This window comes from Clarias gariepinus, chromosome 13 (genome assembly GCF_024256425.1).
Source record: "Clarias gariepinus isolate MV-2021 ecotype Netherlands chromosome 13, CGAR_prim_01v2, whole genome shotgun sequence".
In the NCBI taxonomy this organism is placed as follows: domain Eukaryota; kingdom Metazoa; phylum Chordata; class Actinopteri; order Siluriformes; family Clariidae; genus Clarias; species Clarias gariepinus.
In genome coordinates this window covers 5,267,633-5,290,582 of record NC_071112.1, presented here as the reverse complement: position 1 = coordinate 5,290,582, position 22,950 = coordinate 5,267,633, and the positions used below count along the sequence as shown (strand labels likewise).

The 22,950-nt window shown below is 39.0% G+C and overlaps 1 protein-coding gene across 1 annotated transcript in view; it reads left to right on the top strand.

Annotated features, from left to right (window-relative positions):
- Positions 1-16,460, top strand: part of pdzd8 (PDZ domain containing 8) — a 51,143-nt gene extending 34,683 nt beyond the window's left edge. Inside the window, exons 4-5 of the mRNA XM_053510163.1 lie at positions 12,893-13,055; positions 13,294-16,460. Of these exons, the coding sequence (XP_053366138.1) occupies positions 12,893-13,055; positions 13,294-15,563 (2,433 nt within the window). The 3' untranslated portion in view covers positions 15,564-16,460. The remainder of the gene's footprint in view (positions 1-12,892; positions 13,056-13,293) is intronic.
- Positions 16,461-22,950: the final 6,490 nt, after the last annotated feature.

Below are 22,950 nucleotides of genomic sequence, written 5' to 3'. Positions count from 1 at the left end.
AGTTTGATTTTTAAACTCTTCCAGAAAGATTTTTTTTGTTTTGTTTATAGTTCTGGAACTATGGTTTATTATTATTTTTGTTTGTTTTGTGTTCCAGAACTGTGGCTGGTTGATTCGTTAGTTGAGCTTTCTGACTCCAAGTTCTCGAATTATTTTGTGTAAGTTGTGTGTACGTATGAATTCTCTCTTTGAAATCTTTGACTTTTTTTCTGTAGTGGAGAGAACTGTTTGTTTGTTTATTTGCTTGTTTTGGGTTCCATAACTCTGGTTCTGGTTAATTTGTTCAGCTCTTCCAGAGTGGAGGGTTCTAGAGTTCTGCAGGTTTTTAATGCTTCCTAAATGAAACACGGCTGTTATCTGGTTTGTGTGAATGTTCCTTCATTGCAGATGTAGAACATTTACGGAGTGTACAGTATGTCTGTGTGAGGTCTTTAAGGGCAAATCACCACCCGTGAGAACATCCTGGATGGACTCCAGGAAGTCTGTGTGTGTGTGTTTGAGATGAGAACGTAGGGCTCTGTGCATGACTGTGATGTGGGAACCCAGCTCTGTGGTGGCGATCTTTTCACCTTTCATGTTGGACATTTCGTCCTTTTGATTGATACCCTGTACGCTCACACACGTGCAGAAACAAGAGTGTATAAGAAAAATGCTTGATGCTGAAACCAAAAAAGTCTTAGTGTTCGTGCGAGAGCAGCCTGAAGTGTGTGTCTTTGTAGGTCTTGCTGCTTGGACCCTGTTGCTGCCTGCCTCTGCTGTGTGTTTTACTTTAATGTGTGTGTGTGTGTGTGTGTCCTGCTGCGTATCGATTCCCTCTTACAATCTTTTTACAGCCGATATAACAGGTACATGATAGGACACATGATGTCTTTGTTACTCACGTTCCCTGATTTACAGGCCGCCTCGATCTTTAACCACAGCGTGCGATGGTTAAAACTAAATTAAGAAGTTAATATCAAGCAGAATTAATAGTTAATGTCCAGCATTCCCAGGATTTCAGCAAGGTCAGCTGCAGGATGTTGATAGAGCTTTAAATTAGATTAAGAACATTTAAATGTTTTCTAAATCCTATAAAACATATTTCACTCTATTTGTTAGGAATTTGATTAAATCAGCCGTGTGTATGACCGATGCTGTGTGTGGTTCCAGTGTGGCGGAGCTGAAAGCACGGCTAGCGCTACAGGCTGAATGTCAGGTTGAGTGAGCTTTATGTACGTCTGAGTGGCTGAAGATGGATCCGTTCATCCCAAACGCCCGGCTCGGTTAACGTCACTCCTGACGTAACACGCACAGCAACCTAATCAGGACTGGAAACACATCTGTACACTGCCTACCAACTGAATCGAGGTGGAACACCTACAAATCAAATCATCCGTGCAATCAAAAATAAATTCGCCAATCAGTACACAAACCCGACCTTTACCGTTCAATCTCGGAGAGAAATAATATATCTTTATAAAAATCAAGGCAAAAAAAAAAAGACTACTTTCCAAAATATATCGAATATTGTTACCATCAGACAATACATTAATCTACCAGACGCTAATACTAATTGAGAATCAGAGTCCAATTGGGAATCTACATCATGACAAAGTGCCAACCAGCAACACATACGGTATACAGTTTGGTACTGCATAGATCATAGTCACTTCACTGGATGGAAATTGTTTAAAATGGGATTCATTCCAGAAATGTGTCCAGGTTAGAAGCAAAACAACCCAGACACACATCTCCACGCCATCTGGCCTTGCAGTCCAATTAAAGAATTTTGGGGACACTAACTTTCCAAAGTTTTGGGGTGTCGCACCCAGTGTCCCCCTCCCCCTGTATACTTGGTGAGGTACAGTGCAAAAGTCTTAGCCTTAAAGTCTTAAATTGTACCCGAGACCAACTGGGCCAATTGGCCCTTACACAAAATATTGACTTTTCCATTAATTATTGTTCACTGGGCTTTATATATTTTGGTATTATTTATTTCGAAGGCGTCCTCAACATGAAGGGATCTATTATTATTATTATTATTATTATTTTCTCCTTTTCACCCCCCAAAACCTTATTATTCTTAATGGAAAAAAAAGAACCTTCCAAAGAAAACACCAGCACAAAACTCCAGAGAGGCGCAAGGCTTTATCTCACCGACCTTTCTCTCACACAACATGCATGTTTGAGACTGTGCAAATGGACTTTTCCGACAATGAAGGTGATTTTAAACCAAGAATGATTCATTTTATCTGTGATCTAGTTATTTAAACCCAACAACAGGTCTTATTTTATGTCGGTTCTTTTAACTGTGCTTTATTACGTCTTTTGCAATCCTTGCTACACGCCCAGATGCGAGTAGACTGTGTATCGAGGCATAATAAGTACTTGATATAAACTTGTACACTTAAGTTATGCTTATGGCTCCTGTCAGAATCCTGTGTTTCCACCAGCTGTGTAAGGCAATGAAGGCAGTATAACTGAGTTTGAGGAGCGCGTAAGGAGCAGGTTGTATTTTTAGCTGATTGCTGTTTATGGCCGATTTCTCCGACAGGCAGCTGGTCTCTCTCTGCCCTCTTATTGTTTGATCCAGGCTGAAGTGTGCTGAGACTAAATCTCATTTTTATGCACTTTATTGCTTTTTGCTTGAGTGGAAGCGGGGGGCCTTGGATCTGCTGCTGGAATGGAGAGGAAGATGGGGAGGCGAAAGGGAAACGGGAAGAAGATGGAGCTTCGTGTTCTTTTGACTGTGATTGACAGATGATGCTGATGATCCGATCATGGATGTGGAATGTTATCCGTGGTGAAATTCTGTGGTTTTTGATTGAGGCTGTGGTTATCTGTGAGGGTGGGATTTGATGTGTTATAAGAGCCAAAGCCTGTTTCTCCTACTCTTTGCAGTTCTATCAGCTTCAAATCTTCTGGGAAGGCTTTCCACAAGCTTAAGGAGTGTGTTTTATGGGAATTTTTGACCATTCTTCCAGAAGCGCATTCGTGAGGTCGGACACTGATGTTGGATGAGAAGGCCTGGCTCACAGCCTCCACTCTAATTCATCCCAAAGGTGTTCTATCGGATTGAGGTCAGGACTTTGTGCAGGCCAGTCAAGTTCTTCCACACCAAACTTGCTCGGCCCCTTACTTCCTGTGAAAGGAACTCTTGATGCTTCAGTATACCAGGACATTTTGGACAAGTTCATGCTCCCAACTTTGTGGGAACAGTTTGAAGATGGCCACTTCCTGTTCCAACATGACTGCGCACCAATCTTCTTCTCAAACTTTCCATAGCCATAAGAGTCACATCTTCGTTTAGGAAGAATCTTTGAATCGAATACCCAAAACTTTTTTTTGCAAATTAGGCCACAGGTGTGTTAACTTATCTTCGTCACCACCACAATCTTCACCAAGTTCACGATTGTACTGTAGTCGTGGTGGTGGTTGTCCGTTCCCAGCGTTGCAGGTGTTGCAGGTGCTTCCATGATATTGCTCATTGCTGATTCTACTGTAATGATGACGCAGGCCTTCAGTGCTTGGCCCGTGATGGTAAACCTGTTTTTTTGCCAACCTGTCCTGAGTCAAAGGTTGGGTTTTCCCAAGTTTTCAAAGTTAACCCCAAGTTAATCCAACCGTTCCAGTGCATTTTCCTGAGTCTCAAGTTAGGTTTTTCCAAGGTTTCTTATCAAAGACAGTGAAATTGCAGAAATAAAACATTGTAAGGTATTTGCACGTTTCTTACGCTGCCAAGCATTTCCTGAAGATAAATGTCACCCCTTGATTAGACTCCGCTTTAGAACAAGACCAAGATTTGCCTCTTGTTGTGAAGGTACGCAAGTGACAAGCAAGAGGGAGCTTAAGACGCCCCGAAATGGACAAATTAAATGTCACAGCGATAAGGAGATGGAGCATCTCTTTGCTGTCCTTTTCTCAGGAAAGTGAAGTGCTCAGGATAGCTGATAGCGGGAGCTCTAATATTCCACCTACACACCTCTCTGCCTTCCCCTCCTCCTCTTCTTCCCCTTGTTTGCTCCACCAACCGTATGCAGATGAACGCTCGACTCTTTTACCTGGCGAACAACAATGAGGACACTAAAAATGGATCGGTGGCTAAAGGAGCTCTCCAACCTCCAAATGTAAATTAGAGGGGGGTGTTTTTTAATATTCCCGTCTCCATAACGACCCCTGCTTTTGTGCGACGATCAGTGAAAAGAGTTCTCTCCCGTCACAAAGCGGAGCACCAACATGAAAATTCAATTGGTGCGCAATGAGACCTGCGTTCTTGCCTTTGAATTGGTTCTATTGGCTCTTCTTCTTCTCGTGAAACGAGGCTGCTCATGAAAAGAAATTAGAGAACAAGCACAGCTCAAAGTATAATATATGTGATATGTTTGGTTTTGTTTTCTTGAAATATCAAATGTAATTATAGGACGTGAGGTCCATTTGGATTATATGAAATGCATCAGTGGCTGTGAACGCACTCGTGTGAATACTGTACTTTACGTGTGTTTTTTGGAGAGCAGGATGAGATGGAGGAGAGGACCATGTGATTGAATTAAGCACCGAAAAGGAAAAGGCAGCACTGACATCAGTCAATTTGGCACGTCTGACTCGGACCAGACACCTGAAATATGACGCGTATTAATCCACTTCCTGCTTGTGCAAACTTCACTTCCTTCACATGGATAGTTTCAAGGTTTATTTAGTTAGTCTTTAGGATTAAACTTGGATTTATGTCTTTCCTGCCAGTTATCTAATTTACAGTTAGGGATGGGAATCAACAAGGGCTCTTTCGATACGATGTTATCATGATACCTATTCCACTTGTATTGCAATTCTATAAGTATCACAATTTTTTTTATATTTAAATTCCCCCACAATTTTTTTTTTTTTTACTGACTTTGTTACGATTATAAACAAACGTAGCAGGTAATTTAAAAATAACACACAGGACACTGTGTTGCCTGGCAACATGTAAATAGTTTAGAGTGCACAACCTGGGATTAGAGGATTATAGAGGACCTGCAACATTTTTCCACTGCAAATGAAAACGTATAAAAAGCAAATGAAAACGTTTAAAAAAAATTTTATATTTTGGAGTATTGGTGCTAAAAAAAAGTCTCACCTAGATGAAAAAGTCCATTTTCAGGTAAAATCATACACTTTGCATAATACTTAATGCTTCTCATCTCCCGATCCATACTTCTTTTTTTTCATTTTGTAAATATGCACACATTTATATTTTTATCAGATAAAAAGAAACACATTTGCTAAATACAATTTCATGCCCATTTATGTCCGTAGTGTCTGTAACTTTTTTTTTTTTTTTTTTTATTCTAATCTTTCAATGATCTTAATTGGCCTTCAGATGAAATTTGGCCAGTTAGGATTTCACATGAAAAGACATAAACCTGAAAAAGTGTGTTATTTTTCAAATGCTAAATCGTTACGATATTGCAACATGAATTTGACATGGTTACGGACACTACAGATTTTTTGCTTTTTAACCTTTATTAAAAACTAGAATGCTTTAAGCAAAAATCTTTACACGTCATATGTCTAGAAGCTTATAACAATAAGGGATCAAAAGAAACATGTAAGCAATTTGGATTTTAAATTATTGTTTGTAACGGGACATTATAACGCTGAAAAATGGCCATTCTGGGGGGGCGGGGGGTGCATATAAAATCATTTAAAAAGATGAAAATTTTTTACGGAACCAATATTGGTTTCTTCATATACCTTTTACCTTGACGGGTTTTATTGGAAAGTTGTCAAAACAAATGTATTTTTTTGTACGTTAAGCATCTAGGGAAAAAATATCGACTAATTAAGTGCATGTAAACAGAGTTTGACAAAATCAGATTTTGAGAGAGCTGTGTTTTTTTTTTTTTTTATTGCACAAGGAGAAATTGGAAGCAATAGCGGAAAAAAGTATTTGTCTTTGTTCATTTCCTTTTTATGTGGGCAGCAAACATTTGTGCCTGTATTTGATGTATAAAGCTTTTAACATGATGTCTGCTTTAGGAACGTCTATTTAAACGGATAATACGTTATATATTGTTTTGCGTGTTTCTTTTCATGTAACGTCTGTGGGTATGTATTTGTTTGAGTGTATGTGTGTGTGTGTGTGTGTGTGTGTGTGTGTGCGCGCGCGCCCCAGGGGGACTGCTACCCTATACCAAAACACTAATCTCTTTGACATGTGCCAGATGATTAGATTAAGTCCAGCGCACTGAGAAAGCACAAGAGACGTTTTTTTCTGTCCTGCACTGCCCTGCTACATTCGTCCAATCAACCTGACCGTGTGTGTGTGTGTGTGTTCGTGTATTTTCCGGACAGTCTCCAGACTTACCCAAACCTGTCTGAGTTACTCTCATAAACATCACTGCCATAAGTAATTGCCAAATTTGTGTTTAAAAAATAATATATATATATAGGTGTGTGTAGACGATTGGACTGTAGCTTTGTGTTTTGTTTCTTGGGCCGCTCCTGCCTCCCAGTATCTCCTGAACTGAAGCTGGGTGTAGCTCGAAAATCTATTGCTCTTTTTTTTTTATTATTATCTTTTTTTAATATAGTTAATTTGTTCATGCAAAACGTATAACAATTTCTGCGATGAAGTTCAAGCCAGTGCACTGCTCTTTTGTCTCTTTTGTGTCGGTGTGGTTTCTCATCAACACCCGAACAAGTGAGCAAGGCATGTGTGTTCCTGCGATCGATTTTAAACCGGTTAGTTTGTCTCTTTAGCTCAGACCTCAGATAAACCCTGCTGCAAATAAAGGAATAAATGGACAGATTTGGAGGCCGAGCGAATAGAACAGGAGAATTACGGGAAGCCATGGAGAGCTGTGCGCTTTCATTGTATTACAGCTGAATAAAAATGTTCAAGCTAAAAAAACTTTTTTTTTATTTTTTTGGTGCTCTTTGTTTTTCTTCATTTGTACCTTCTTTGCTTTTTAGACATTTCTTGTGAATAGGTTTCTTGTATGTAATTTATCAGAAGAGATTCATTAATCTTCTGTAACAGTACGTCTGACAGTCAGGCAGAATAAGGCTCATTGTTTCGTTGTTTAAAACATTGTAAATCACCTCCAAGTCACCGAAGAATTACTGAACAATAATGTATGTTCATTAACAGTAATGCTATTTGTTCTTCTTGATCTTTTCAATCTTCTGCATTAGATAAAATTATAAAGAAAATATGTATTAATTGTCTTACTAATATACATTGTTTTAGTAATTATAATATAATGTATATATAATATAATGTATGTTCCAGATTCTAATAATTTGCTTAGAGTTATAAAAACCTGTAATAAACCGATCTTCAACTTTATGAACCTTAATTTTGCTGAGATAATATTTCTAATATTTTGTCTTCATTTTTGGACTTAAACGTTAAATCTTTTGGATTAATAATGATGATGATGATTATCATCATCATCATCATCATCATTATCATAATAATAATATGAAAGATGATGATGATGATCATTATCATCATCATCATCATTATTATTATTATTATTATTCCAGTATCCGCTGAAACCAACCAGAATATACCTGAAGTAGTAGTAGTAGTAATAATAATTATAATAATAATAATATTATTATTATTATTACTACTACTAGTTCAAGTCTATTGGAGCGTAAGATGTTCACTTTATGTAACACAACAGTTAAAACACTCAAAACTAATTTCAATTTCAAAAACACTCAAAGTAATTTAATTATAATTTTTTAAATGCGGGGCGTTCGAGTCAAACCAAGACTTTTGATTGAGTAGAATACCAGAACATAAATCTGAGAGTTTCTCTATATAATCTCCTCCTACACTAACATACTTATCCCAGCACTACATTAGCACTTGGATAGCATGAATTATTCCTCAGTACACCAGAGCCATGATCGGACTGCCTGCTTCAATTCTGAAACGCCGGCCTCCCAGGAACTCACTGAACCACCACTGGCCCACTGCCCTCTTGTAAACTGTTGATTTTTAAAGATCAGCCGTTCCACTTGCTTAATGTTCACAGGAACGACTGCAGGGATCATCATTTAGGATGTACGACCTTCTCTAAGATGTTTTTACCATTCAGATGTTTTATAGTACCTGCGGCTAAGAGTCTCATCACCGTACTGTGCTTGGAGTCTTCTGTACACGTCAATCACTTTTACGCCACCAGAAATTTCATTAGGGTTTAATGCTTTATAACCTGTAAGAAATACAGTAGAATCGCTTTAAAAAATCGATTCCGACCTAAAATCCAATGAAATAGACAGTCTACGTATGATTCACAGCTGTTCCGCTTTATTACAGCAGCGCTCCCAGGTAGAATAAAAAGAAATTTAGGTTATAAAATTAATCGGCAGAATGTCAGTTTGATCATTTAAAAAAAAAATTAAGCATCAGTGGGGTTTCCTCTCATTTTATGTATCTTTTCTCATAGCCTTTTAATTTCTGACATGAAATTAAAAGAGAATTTGAGAATAATGTTTCCTCAAGCCGCTGTTTGTTCAGTCGGGAGCGCTGCTGCTTGTTATCCAAGACTCATTTCCATCCTTGTTTAAACTGATCAAGCGGCTGATTCGCTCTAATGTTGACACCCGTTTATCAGATGAAGGGCTGCCTTTTGTGCTTCTGACTTTATCGAAACTGTCAGATTGAAACGGTCTAATCTCTCCTCCACTGTGCTCACAAACACACACGTTGCCTTTGTACCAGGTTTGGTATTTGTATGTCTTTCTGTTTTTTTATATTGATTGAGATTATCACTCGACCCCAAAAATGACACTCCCATATCCTAATCTCTGTGTGTGTGTGTGTGTGTGAGAGAGAGAGGAGAGAGAGAGAGAGGAAAAGAGCAACAGGTGTACACACAAGACAACTGTCATCTGCATACAATGGCTTCAATGGCTTTCTGTCACCATGCACAGCGGAGCGTGGGCTTTACGCAGAAACGCTCCGCACACGCCTGGCCCTGGTGCGCACAGCTGGCACGGGCGCTGGCAGGAACCGTTCCGTGACGTTGGTACTGTATGTTTTCCTAGGTTTAGAGAGAGGGAGAGAGGGAGAGGATGGCTTGCTTGGGCTGTCTTGAGGGTAATTTGTCAGTCACCTCACTCTTCCTGTCGGTCTGAGTGCACAGGGACAATTGATGCTTCTGCATTCGGTTTCGAGGCAGTGTTCGTCCAACCAAGCATGCACTGTGTGTGGTGTTTTAGAGTTTTGTGTGCGAGAGAGAAAGGGACACAACAAAATGTTACTGCTTGTGAAGTGCGAGACGAATAAACGACGTGGTTCTACATGATGTCTCACAGCTCGACATGATGTACACTTTAAAAAAAAAAACATTTTTTTTTATTGTTATTGTGGTGTGTGTTTGTGCTCCTTTTACTGGAATTATGCTTCTACTTTATATCTTAGTCAGGAACAAATGTCTCCACTAATATGGGAGTGTTGACATCATGGGGTAATTTTGTGTGTGTGTGTGTGTGTGTGTGTGTCTGAGTGAAAACAGACCATTTTAGCATCATTTCTGTGTTTATGGATTTGCTAAAAACAACCTCCTTATTTTCAAGGTGTGTGTGTGTGTGCACATTTAACTCCGTCACCAGGGGTTTTTCATTTTGTTAAAAGCACATGACCGGGGTCAATATTCAGTTTTTTTTTTATTGATATATTGTTTTGTCATGTGGGCAAGTGGTGTGTGTGTGTGTGTGTGTGTGTGTCTAAATTGACACATGGGTCACATCATCATGAACCAGCCAGAGCAATGTCAACATCCGTTTACCTGCACTGACACACTCACACACACACACACACACACACGCACACACAGACAGATACACTCACGCACACAGCCACCTTTGTTGTCGTGTGATTATCCTGGAGCGACTCAGTCTCCCAAATCATCCGTAATTGCCACTCAGTGTCTCTGACTTGTTCTTGTGCCAGGGAAAAATATCTGTCGATTCATTTTTCCCTCTCACAGGCAGCATAGAGAGAGTGTGTGTGTGTGTGTGTGTGTGTGTTGGGGAAAAATAATAAGTGTTCTTATTTTCACTTTGTTTTTCACATTTCCGTAGGTTTTCATGGGATACTCTTTTCTTCTATCAGAGAAACAAAAGGTTCTGCTTCGTTCACAAACCTGACTTTGATCTTGTAGTCGTGATGCAATAAAAAAAAAAGCTCGCTGTAGATGGTAAAAGGCAGCTTCAGATGTAATGCGCTCCCTAGTTTACGCCTTTTCTAGTCGACACAGGATACAAGAAGTGTTTGCAGTAGTACAACGAGTCATGATCACAAACAAAAAAAGTCATTCAATCTTCCATTTCTTTTTATCGCTCGTACACAAGCTGGGACCCAACCCATAACTAGGACTTTTAAGAGTAATTATTTATACTTTTATGTAACACACCTTTTATTTCTCTAAATAATCGCCTGCTACACTAGTGCACTTATCCCAGCATCTCACTAGTGCTTGGACACCATCAAGGTAGAAAGTTTACTCAGAAAGCAGGAGCCGTGATTGGACTGGCTGTTTTACGTCTGAAACCCCGGCCTCCCAGGAACTCCTTCAATGGCCCAACCATGTGGAAATGGCTTGGAGCGAGATTAGGACTGTAAGTGGGATGTGGCAATAACTCCCAGCCGAGTTCCTGTAATGTGCAAGTAGTGTTGGTGACTGACTGTGTGTACAGATGCGTCTCCTCCACGATTTGGCGACGAATCATCTGGTGATTTTTCAAGGATCAGGCGTTCCACATGAACGACTGCAGTGAGCTTCAAGCCACCTCGGCCAGGATCGTCCTTCATGGATGTAGTTGAAAACGTTTACACTGTTTAAGTGTTCTACTGCAGCTAAGAGTCTCATCCCCGTACTGTACTTGAAGTATACTCTTAGTGCTAATCGGCTTAACAGCATCATTCACCAGAAATTTTCAGAAACCAGAATCACTGGTTTGACTTGTGCACCCCGTGTAAAATATTTGGTGATTAGTGATTTTTGTAATCAGTAAAAAGGAGAATAATGCAGTTGAACACAAGAAGATCTGGATGAAGGAGCACGCCAATGCTAAAGTTCTTACCAATGCAATGTAGCCCCCCATTGTTTTTGCTTTTGCAAAGTAAAAAAGTTAAAAATTGGGTTTTAGGAATTATAATTAAGTCAATGTGTCTTTAACGTGGGCATTCACTAAGAACTTTGTTTGCCTATGGTATGAGTTTTGGTATAGAGGCAGAAGATCATGAGCTCTAGGACTGAAACATGAAAAGGTAACAGAATATTCTACCCTTCTCCACAGTACTGTATATGCATGTCACTGATATTTCAGTAGTGACATTGAGTGCAACTTGTAGCTCATGGGTTTTATATATATTTTTATTTTTTCATCTGTTGTGTTTCAAAAACCCAAGATTCACTCAGGTTCTTCTGGGCATTCATCAGTGGCTGGCCGTTCTTCTCGCTGCTTGCCAGCATGCATAGATTGCCTGCTTTTTCATTCCCTGTTTAACTTGATCAGTGCCCTTCTCAAGATTATAACAAATGACAGCAACAAAATTACAGTCATCCATCTCCAAGCAGGCGTCAAGGAAGTGTTTTTATTCCCACCCACCAAAGGTAGAGGAAGGAAACTTACAGCAGGAGTAAGAGATAGCGGTAGCAAAATCGGACGAAATATTTTTGTTTAAACATAAGGGTTTATTATAAATATAAAAAAATACAGGGTATCCAAAGTATGGAAGCACCAGATCGAGAGGTACATACATTTGAATCTCAGATATGGTTAGCAGGAACATCTGCAGGTGCACCATGGGCTCTCTGACAAACACACTGCCTCAAGCCCACACAAGGATTTGTTGTAATTGTAGAGCTCCTTTCTGTAACTCCTGCTTTCATTGTTTTATCGCCATGATAGGTTTAGTACTTGGTGAAAAAAAAACAAAAAACTGCTTTACATTGAGGGGCGAGTGCCTTTCACGGTTTGGATCTTCCCACCATAATTATTATTCAGTATTTGCTGTTTGAGAGAAAGAAACGTGTCCACCCGCCCGTGGGCTTGTGACTACTGGGGCTGTCATGTGGGTCTGCTGTGATGTCTTAAGACAAGAACTGTCACTGTGTTCAGGCAGCGGGCAGAATGCACTTTCAAGTTGAGTTTTATATCCAGTTCATGATTTAAAAAAAACACGTCAAATCAAAGGATTTTTTTTCGGCTTTCACAGATTCTCAGAATCCCTGTTTTGGGCAAAATTTTATCATCATACGTCAGCGTCTGTAAATATAAACATACATGTTTTAATAATGACTTTCATTTAAATTGTCATGCTTATTGTGTCAGTAAGAATTAACTGTTCAGTTATAATACAATCAGTTATAGCAAAACATGGAGCCAACTGTACTGTAGTTTTAGGGAAAGTAAAATTTACAAGGGGTTGTAACTCTGGCTAGTTTGAATTGTAAACTTTTAAACTTCCCTTCAAAGTATCTTATTCTTGTCGCAAAGCAGCTTTACACAATCAAAATAATTATTATAGTTTGTATGGAATGTGAATGTGTATGAATCAAAATGGTCAGATAGTCCCGAGGGCGACAGTGGCAAGGAAAAACTCCCTGAGATGGCAATAGGAAGAAACCTTGAGAGGAACCAGACTCAACAGGGAACCCATCCTCATCTGGGTGATAACGGATAGCAGGGATTGATCTGCATTCATACTGTGTGTTAGGACGCTGGAAGTTTAGTATAACAGTTGATGTTAATTGATGTTAATATGGAGTCCAGGTAATTACTGGGGGCTCAGGTAGACTCGTCCTAAATTTGACACTGGTATGTCTGATAAATATTTAAAATGTGTTTAGAAAGTACTAATAAACTACTTATTGAACTAACTCTTCCCCCACTCTCTATTTTCTAGACTGAGGTCATTAAGGGTCCAAATGGTAGCGTGGGAATGACGTTTCGACACGTCCCAGCAACTGAAGGTGATGTGGTACATGTAAGCATTGAGACGGTGACTCCCAACTCCCCTGCTGCCCAGGCTGACCTGCAAAAAGGAGATCGCTTAATTGCAATCGGAGGTTGGTGTCTTATTGTCAGAATTTGTTTTACAATGCTCTATGTGCCAGAGCAGTGTAAGTTTAATGCATTCAAAACTGTGTACCGTATCTATAATTATTTTGGGTTAAGCGGTCATTGCTAGAGAACTAATGCAGCTTGTTTTCTGTCCTTATAAAATGACTGTAATCAGCAAACTTTGATTTAAAGGTCATGTTTTCTAATGAATGACAACATATTTCTTTTTTTATGTTTGTGTAGGAGTCAAAGTGACATCTTCCGTCCAAGTGCCAAAGCTGCTAAAGCAAGCTGGAGATCGAGTGGTTGTCTTGTATGAAAGACCAGTTAGACACCAGGTGCCTACCATGAGCTTGGGACCCCTCCAAGACACCTTGGGACCCCTAGAAGAACCTGCATACGCTGTGGCTGGGGGTTTTGAGGAGGACCCAGCCCACATTACCACCATGGACATAACTGATGGCAAAGACAATGACTCAGAATTTGAGGAACTGATAGTGGAGCCCAAATCAGCTGGAGCTCCAGTCATTGCAGAAGCTAAAGAGGATAATTTACTCTCTGTAAACCAAAGTCCTAAAAAAACTGTGGCCAATCTAGCCTCCAAGCCCCTGGGTACAATCTCCCCAATTCTCAATCGCAAGCTCAACTTAGCTGGTCTGCAATCGCCGCTAAAACCCCAGCCAAAAGAGTCACCAAAGCCCTCACCAATCAAAAGTGCAGAAGCTTCAGAACCACCGCAGAGGCCAACAGTGCCCCCTCCTCCTCCACCTGTGCGCCCGCCTGTTCCACCTAGGCCCCATATAAAAGTAACATCTCCTCCCACATCCTGTGAATCCCAAAATGTGGACGTCACTGACTCTATAGTCGAAAAAGCACCAGAAAAATGTCCTCCATCTGCAGGCAATGGAGACAAACCTGCATCTGAAAGAAGTCCAACAAAAAATCCTGAGCCAAAGCCTGTTAGCAAACCTGTAGACCCCATCGAAGAACTCCCAACTAACCCACTTAGCAGTAAGCAAGATTTGGTCAAAGACAAAATTGTTGAGAGTGCATCTAACCTAAAAGACAGTATGGATGAGCATGGTCTCTGGGAGTCATCTGAAGCTATGTTCCGAAACAGATATGGACGTTGGAGCAAGTCCTCAGTGGTCTTTGATGTGGAAAGCAACCATAAATACCTTAATGTAGCACTTTGGTGCAAGGACCCCTTTAAGCTAGGTAGTCTCATATGCTTGGGGCATGTTAGCTTGCATTTGGAGCATATAGCCCTGGAGTGTTTGTGTATTTCATCTGCGGAATATCAGAGCACCTTTCGTTTGTGTGCCCCAGAGCCGCGGGCCAGCGTTAGCCGAACGGCACTTCGTAGTCTTAGCACACACAAAGGCTTCAATGAGAAGCTATGCTATGGAGACATCACTCTAAACTTCACCTATCTGGGAGAGGGAGACGCAGACCTATCCAGTAGTGTTATTGAAAGAGACGGGAGTTTACAAGAGGAAGAGCTAAAGGAACGTGATCGAGAAAGGGACCATGTACCGACAGTTACCCGAGATGATCTAAATTACAGCTCAATGCAGCTCGAGGTTCGACACAACTTTCAGGACACGCAGTTTCAGAATCCCACCTGGTGCGATTACTGCAAAAAGAAGGTTTGGACCAAGGCTGCTTCACAGTGCATCACCTGTGCCTACGTCTGCCACAAAAAGTGCCAGGAGAAGTGTCTTGCTGAGCATCCTTTCTGCCTGGCAATTACAGACCGGCGAAGCGCAGACCCTGAAGCAAAGTCCACCATCAACCGGGCAACCACTGGTCTCACACGGCACATCATCAACACCAGCTCTCGTCTGCTCAACCTGAGGCAGGTTCCCAAAGCCAGACTGGTAGAACAAGCAGCAGAGGTTGGTCCTGGAGTGGCAGAACCTTCCCCAAAACATACACCCAACACCTCAGACAATGAGAGCAGTGACACCGAGACATACACAGGGGCAAGTCCTTCCAAACAGCCACCAAGTGGCGGTGGCACAAAGCTTGCACGGAAAGAGGGAGGTTTAGATGATAGCGTATTTATTGCAGTGAAGGAGATTGGGCGGGACCTCTACCGTGGCCTCCCTACAGATGAGCGATCGCAAAAGCTGGAACTGATGCTGGATAAGTTGCAGCAGGAGATTGACCAAGAGCTGGAACACAACAACTCGTTGATGACTGAAGAGAGGGAAGCAACTGATGCACGCCGCAAAACCCTGATCACTTCGGCTCTGGCCAAGTCAGGTGAACGGCTTCAAGCTTTGACTCTGCTGATGATTCACTACCGTGCTGGCATAGAAGACCTAGAATCCTTGGAGAGCACCTCGCCGTCTGAACAGCATGGCTTCCCAAAGTCAAAAGTGGAGGTTCTGGAAGAGGATCTGATGGGTGCAGAAGTATACGATAGTGACGTTTGTAGCCCAGTAGATGTAGGGAGTCTAAATGATATTAGTGAGGAACAGATCTGTGTGGAAGCATTGCCACGTTAGGTAACAGAAATGCAAAAGGAAATTCAGACTGTGGGGTTTCTGGGGACTATATGTGACTGTTTGGCACTGGGATCAACTATAAATGTGAGGTTTGCAAAATAAGTTATTTTACAAGATATCCAGAAATGTATGAAAATGGTCATTTGGGGGAATTTTTTTGTTGAGGTTGTCAGATAATTTTTTTCCCTTATTTTTCCTTTTTTCTTAACATGTCTCAACTGTGGTTCCAATCCAGTCAGTATGGTGTATCAATGCAATGTTTCGACTATACTTTTCAGTCAGTATTGGAGTTTTTCCGTATTGATGTTGATCCGACCAATCTTTCTTGCCTTGGCTGAAAGGAGAAGCACCACTTTGTGTAGTAATAAAGACCCTTTCAAGGGTAGACTCCATTTTGTAGCATCAGTGTTATTAGTAAGATTTAAGGTTGAAGAATCCCAGGACACCCTGCTTTCTTGTGAGCTTTGCACCTCTTTCGTTTTGACTGTTCGCTTCTAACCAGTGGGATTTCGGCAAGTACTAGAATGTAAACCTTTTTATTGGTTCCATGTGGAGCTCCACCCGACCTCCTGAAGTTTTGTATTTTCCTTTTCAAAATTTTATGTCCTCCAAACTTGAGCACTTTGTATTGTACTAAATTTCTTGAATTATTCAATTATTCTAAATAACTGAGTAGTTTATTTAACTGCCATTTCCTTTCATACGTCTGTCTATGTTAAATTACAAGGGAATTATTATAGAAAAAAGGTAATCATACCTTATTTGGGGACCATGGTAATTTTCTTTTTTCTTTCCCCTAATTTTGTTGTATTCTAATGCCAAACAAATGTGACAAATCACCACTGTTTTACATCTTATGTTGGATATCACAAGTAATAATATATTTTGATGAATTTTTTTTTCTTCGTGTCTTTTCAGGACGTCCGTACAATAGTTTGTTTGCACCTTTAAAAATAGGAACATGAAGGTAGACTTTTGCACAAAGTGGCATTTAAAACCATTTTTACTTTTGAAGTTGATTTCATACTTTGCTAATGAATGTATGTCCAAATGATCTGAAGAACATATTTGCAGGTAAAGCATTACTTCAGTCTTCAGTTCAGTAGTGGTAGACTAAGGATTAAAAAACACTGAATTAATCACACTGAAGGCAACTCTTGGCTATTGTTGTAGTTTTAACAGCAAATTCTTTACTGTTGTACAATTCTGTATAATGTGTCCTGGTTGAATTGCCATACTACTGAGCCCAGTGATGTTTCACTAAAGCCTCAAACAAACAGCGTAGAGAGAGTAACCATGTTAAAATACACAAAGTAAGAATGATAAAAACATGATATATATTGTATACACAAATCAGCCATAACATTAATGTTTTAACATTATCAATAATATACTAGTAAACTGGTGTCAGGATCTTAGACACCCAATGCTCACCCATGCCCTCTGGGATCAGCAGCCAGTCCATCTGGTCTGATCCCACAGAAAAGTTAATGCAGCACAAATAGTCAATGTCAAAAAAAAAAGGCAATGAAAGAAAGGCACCAAAACACCCAGTGGCCCATTGGTACCAGGGGCCCGTCAGGCAAAGAACCCAAGGCCACCGACCAGTCTCCAAACTTCTCACATGCTTAAAGGGGGGACACAGTGAAAGAATCCATTGCCAAGGTCATGGTGCCACACATTATAGCATGCCGGCCTGCCCCAAGGGGCCATAGCACAATACAGGGCATAGTCTGTTTTTATGTTATGGCTGATCAGTGTATTTAAAAAAAAAAAAAAATCGTACTTAAATTTTTTTTTGCCATTTGTGGAACTGATGTACATGGTGGTCTGGGAAAACTCTTTGCAAAACCACTGAAAAACCTTTTCATATCATTTTTAAATATATTTATGCTTTCTTTAAGTTGTGAAACCAAACCAAAACCAGATCTCTAGTTGAGACTCTCTCTCTCTCTCTCTCTCTCTCTCTCCCCCTGGCTGTAACACCTCATGGGTTTTCTTAGACCACCAAACTCTTCAGATGAGTAAAATTAACTGGAGGTTCGAAAACCTTTTGTGGATATAATTTTAAATACTTAAATGAAGCACATACGGACTGAGGGGAACACCTTTTGGGGGACTTAAAGCACTGTAGGTATACTTGTGTATGTGGAGAGCACTCCCACCACCCTTTCAGGCCTTTTTACCCTTTATGCTTCAAGCTTTCACTCAATATTTTCATTGGTCAATCTCACTATCAGTCAAAACAGAGAGAATTTTGTGCTGTTTCATCTCTCAACCACTCGCTCTTGCTCTCTCAAAATACAGCGCACACACACACAGTAACGGTCCCTGTTTTAGCCCAAGGCTAAAGCATCACTGGCAAACGTTCCTGGAAGCTTTGTGATTCTTGTTTTTGTTTGTCTCGCGTAGCAATTGGCTGTAACAATGACTATGTGCTCCTTAAACACACCAGAGACTATATTTCTTACATTTTCTTTAGTGTTTCTTTTCAGTAATGATCATACGTGGCTACGCTAGTTGTGGTGAAACATTTTTGCAAGCGCTGCCATCAGTGGCCGAGTCATGTTTCTTAAGCAGCCAGTTTTAATCCGATTTCTTGTTCCTGCCTGTTTCTTCAAACCTGATTTGTGTGTACACAAGCTTCTGCCTGCGAATATGGGTTCAATTAAAAAAACAAAAAAAACAAAAAACAAAACTGGATTTAATATGCAGAAAAGGTTAAAGGTTCTCTATAAAGATAGCCTTAGCGCTATTGTAAATAGCTTGACGTGAACGTCGATGGTCGCTGCTAAGTCAACCCTAGCTTAACCCTCTCTGATAATACACAGTATGCTGGTTTATTTTCATTATTATTATTGTTGACGTATTTGCTTCAGAAAAAAAGAAAAAAAAAGTTTTGTGTTTTAAATGTGGTTTTGAGGACAGCTGCTGAAGTACTGCACAGCTTTGTATCGTGATGCAGGAACTTTACACACTGACATATCATATTTGCTTATGCACTTCAGATACAAAAATAAATTATAAAAAAAAAGAAGTTAGTTTGTTCCTCATGTCCTGTTCCTTATATAAATGAATTATATGGACAACACTGGCAGTGTGGCTAGCATGTTGGGATTAGCCCTAGCATAAAAATAAATGCTAACTGCTGTCAGTTATTATAATGCTAATTGGAGACTAGCTATGTTATCGGGTTTTGATAGATAATTTATCATGATTTTACAGTGTGATCACATACATGAAGCTAGACAAGATTGAGCCAATTAGCATGCTAAGGACCGCTTGCTTCCAAGCTATCTTCAATCTATTTTAAACTATTTTCCAAGCTTTTATTAAATGCTAGCCATGACACGGGTTAAACAGTGTTCATATTGAAGCCCAAATGGTCAGTAGTTTACCTTTAAATTTTTATAGACTTGTTTAAATACATTATAATATATTTGTTACTGAATAAAGAATTTCTGTAAAAAGATTTTTTTTACATTTATGGAAGGAGTCTCCGTTGTCAGTCTTCAAGGAGGCAGAATTTAAGCTTTCGGGTTTCTTCGCAACATGTCTTCAAGAGAGAGAAAAGCAGGGCTGGTGAGTAAATGTCAAGCGTTTATGGCTGCTATCACTTCAGTAACAACAGGAATTAAAGTGTAGATATTCCTTGACTCACCCCTCACTTCTTTATATTAAATTAAGGTAAATTATTTGAAAGATGTAGATTATATTAAAGAAATAGGAACACATGTTTTACTGCGACAAACTGTAAAAAAGTGCCTACAATTAAAAAATTGGTTATGTAAGAACCTCAGCAGCAACCTCATTTCCTCTCTCGTCTGTTCCAACCACTCATCATTCAGCATCAGCAGTATACTAATTCTCCGCCTGATCATCTGTCATCATCTGCACCTGTTTCTTACTGGTTCGTCCCTTCAGTTAGATGCTTTTTTTTAATGCTTGAATGATTCATAGGTCACTGTGAGGTGTTAAAAAAAAAAAAAATTACTGAGAAGCCTGGATTATTATTCCTCATGACTATAATAAATATACAAGAAAGTCTGACTCTTTGGAAGCAAAATATGATAAAATGATAGGTAGCTCAAGACTTTTGTACAATACTGTACCTCTAAACAGTTAATTCATCAGTTAATTTACAAGAATAATTTGTAAAAAACGTCTTAATTTAGTAGAAATTCATAATTTTACCAGTAACTCTGCTTTGTATAAGGCTGCATGATACCACCACATCACTGATAGTTTTCCTATACCGGGACTCTATTATTATTATTATTTTATTAATTTTTTTACATATGTGATATTTATTCCAGAAATGTATTGTTTGTTCATGGAAAAATTCATGGTTGTTTTTTTGCCTGTCACGCAAATCTTCAAGCAGGCGAAAATCAGTTGTATCAATCGACATTGACTAGATTTAAATGCATAATGAGTCATTTTTCAAATGCTGTGAAAGTGATAAGTGTTGGCCAAAAACAAAATCATCACATGTATTGATCTGTGAGCAGATGGCAACCGGTGCACTTATTGAGTTCTAAATATGACTGGCGTGTTGATCAATCATCAGAAATGCAACTCTTCCAGCCTCTGGCCCGATTAATAAAGAAAATAAACTGTGTTCATTTTCAAATCAATGTAACTTGAGCACTGAACACATCAGAAATATTAATGCCTGTATGTTAAAGATGCTCGTCCCATTATTACAGGGCATCAGATAAACACACTGAATCCATGTGTCTTAACACATATGGCACAAGCCCATGCACGTTAAAGTCTACAGAGAATCGGTGACATTTATTCTGTGGTTAAGACATTGGACTGGTCATCGTAAGGTCAGAGGTTCAATCCCCAGCACAACCAAGCTGCCACGGTCGGGCCCTTGAGCAATTCCCTCAACTGCTCAAACATATAACGAGATAGGTATAAGTTGCTGTAGATAAGGGTGTCTGACAAATGCTGTAAATGTAGTTAAGTGAAAAGCAAGAACAACATGCACAAATGTATTCAATATTCAACATTTATTTATTTTAATTTTTCCCGTACTCCCAACAACTATGTACACACCCTATAGTGTTACAGCCTTATATGATCATGACTACCAAACCTTCTACAGGATACAAAACTGTCTTCTCCATGGCCTTAAGGAGATATTTTACACATACAGAAAACACATGAATAAAGGCACACACTGACATTGGTACATACACACGCAATGTCAAGCACGCAACAATCTCCGGACAAGAAAATCAAGTGCACAAATTTTTTTATTCTTATCGGTCAGGAATGTTGTGGTGGAAATATATGATGTATATAAACAGAAAAAAAAAATTACTCTAATCAGCAGAATCTTGGGTGTCGGTTTCCATTCAGTGTGCGGGCTAAATTTAATAAAACTGTAAACTTGTAATTAATTTTGTAAGTGTAAATTGTAAGTAAAATAGAATATGTGGGAACAGTTTGTTAAAACTTGCTATATACTGTACTGTAGCTTACATAAGGCGTGTTCGATCACAAATGCATTACTGCCCAATTATGCAAATATGATATGAGTTTATAATGTAACCAAACTATTTTGTGTATATTTTTGTATATATCCATGTTTATTTTGTAAAATGCTAGATAGATTATCGATACTGTACTGACTACCAAGACAGGAAACAAATGCATTGACCCAAAATAGACTTTAACCAGAAATTCCAAGCATCTTCAATACTGTATACAGTACATACGTCCTGGTGTTTGAGTATACTTGGATCCTTATCCTGACCACACATGCCCAATTCCCTTATAAATTACACTTACAGATCTGTAACAGTGTTCTTTGCTAGAATATACAGCAAAGCTCTATTGTTTGTGCAAGCAAATCCCAGGTCTGTGGGGAAATAAGCACAGGGGGTTTGAACAAGATGAGTATGGATCTTTACACTTCAAGAAGATTATATCACCTTAATGATACAATTGGATAGTTTGATAGCTCAGTGTTTCATAGCCAGCTTATACTGTTAGAAGATAGAATTAAACAATCTCCAGCACAAGCGATGCACTTTCTCTCAAACATGCACAACTCTCAAATCCCATATGATGCTCCAAAACTGTGTGATTTGTCATGAATGCTAGTTATCCCTTCTTTAAACAACAACTTCCATTTGTACACATCGCTCTTGTCAATTGTGCCGTCTCCTTAAATACTCTTTAGTGCTAAAGCATTTGGGTTAAACAATGGAGCAAATGCATCGATAATAATGATTATATATATATATATATATATATATATATATATATATCATTATTATTATTATTATTATTATTATCTCACATAGGTCATTACATTTAAGCGATGCATTTGCTCCATTGTTGAACCCAAATAGCCATTTTAATGGCCTAACCTTTGCATTACTTTTGGTACAGCCATCATATTTTTAAATAAAAATTTTTATATAAGTAAATCTGATATTTGCTTGAAATCATATAGGCTATAACATTTTACATGGAAGTGTTCCAGGGTCAGCTCAGTAATATATATTTAAACAAATATAAAAGGTAAAGGCTAGCACTATTTTTAAAAAATTATAATAACCTAAGAATCAGTTAGAATAAAGTTGCATTGTTGTATGATTTAACTGTGTTTCGTAGAAGCTTGAATTGTCAGTGAGTATGGCAACCCTGCACACACACTTTAACCATACATGCTTCATACCAATTCAGATCTAATTAAGAGATGTTAGATGTGCTCTATAAGGCATAAACATATAACAGATTCTGCTTCTCCAGACCTCCCGTTTTAGAGCTCCTTCCATCACAAAAACAGAAAGCAAACCTGAAATGAAATAATGGAACAGCTAAAGTCTAGAAGAACAATTGTCACATGGCTTTTATGACAATTTATGCATTAATATAAGGTTCCTATTTGTCATAAAAACAGTAGACATAAAAAAAATAGCACAACTAACAGTAGACATCTTTAAGAAACGATTTCACATGTGCTTACTAAAATATAGATATATATACTATATACACTTTTAAAATCAGAATAGAATCTAATTAAACTTAGGCACTATAACAAGATCTTCTACAGCAGTGTGTTTACTTTTGGACTGAACTAAAAGTGAGCAAATGATCTCTCATCACTGCATACAAGATGTTAACATCATACATCATTTATTGGACATAGTGGAATTCGTACCCGAAGGGAGGACACGCTTACAAACACAACCTATATTCATAATAATGACGAGCTATATTGTGCCTTTTTGTGTCATTTTATGATCTAAATATTTTACTGAGTAAATTTCTATTTGTCACGATAATAAATAATATGACATAGACATCTTAAAATCGTTCGTTCACGTATAAGGCCTGAACAGACAGCAACAGGTAATGAGCC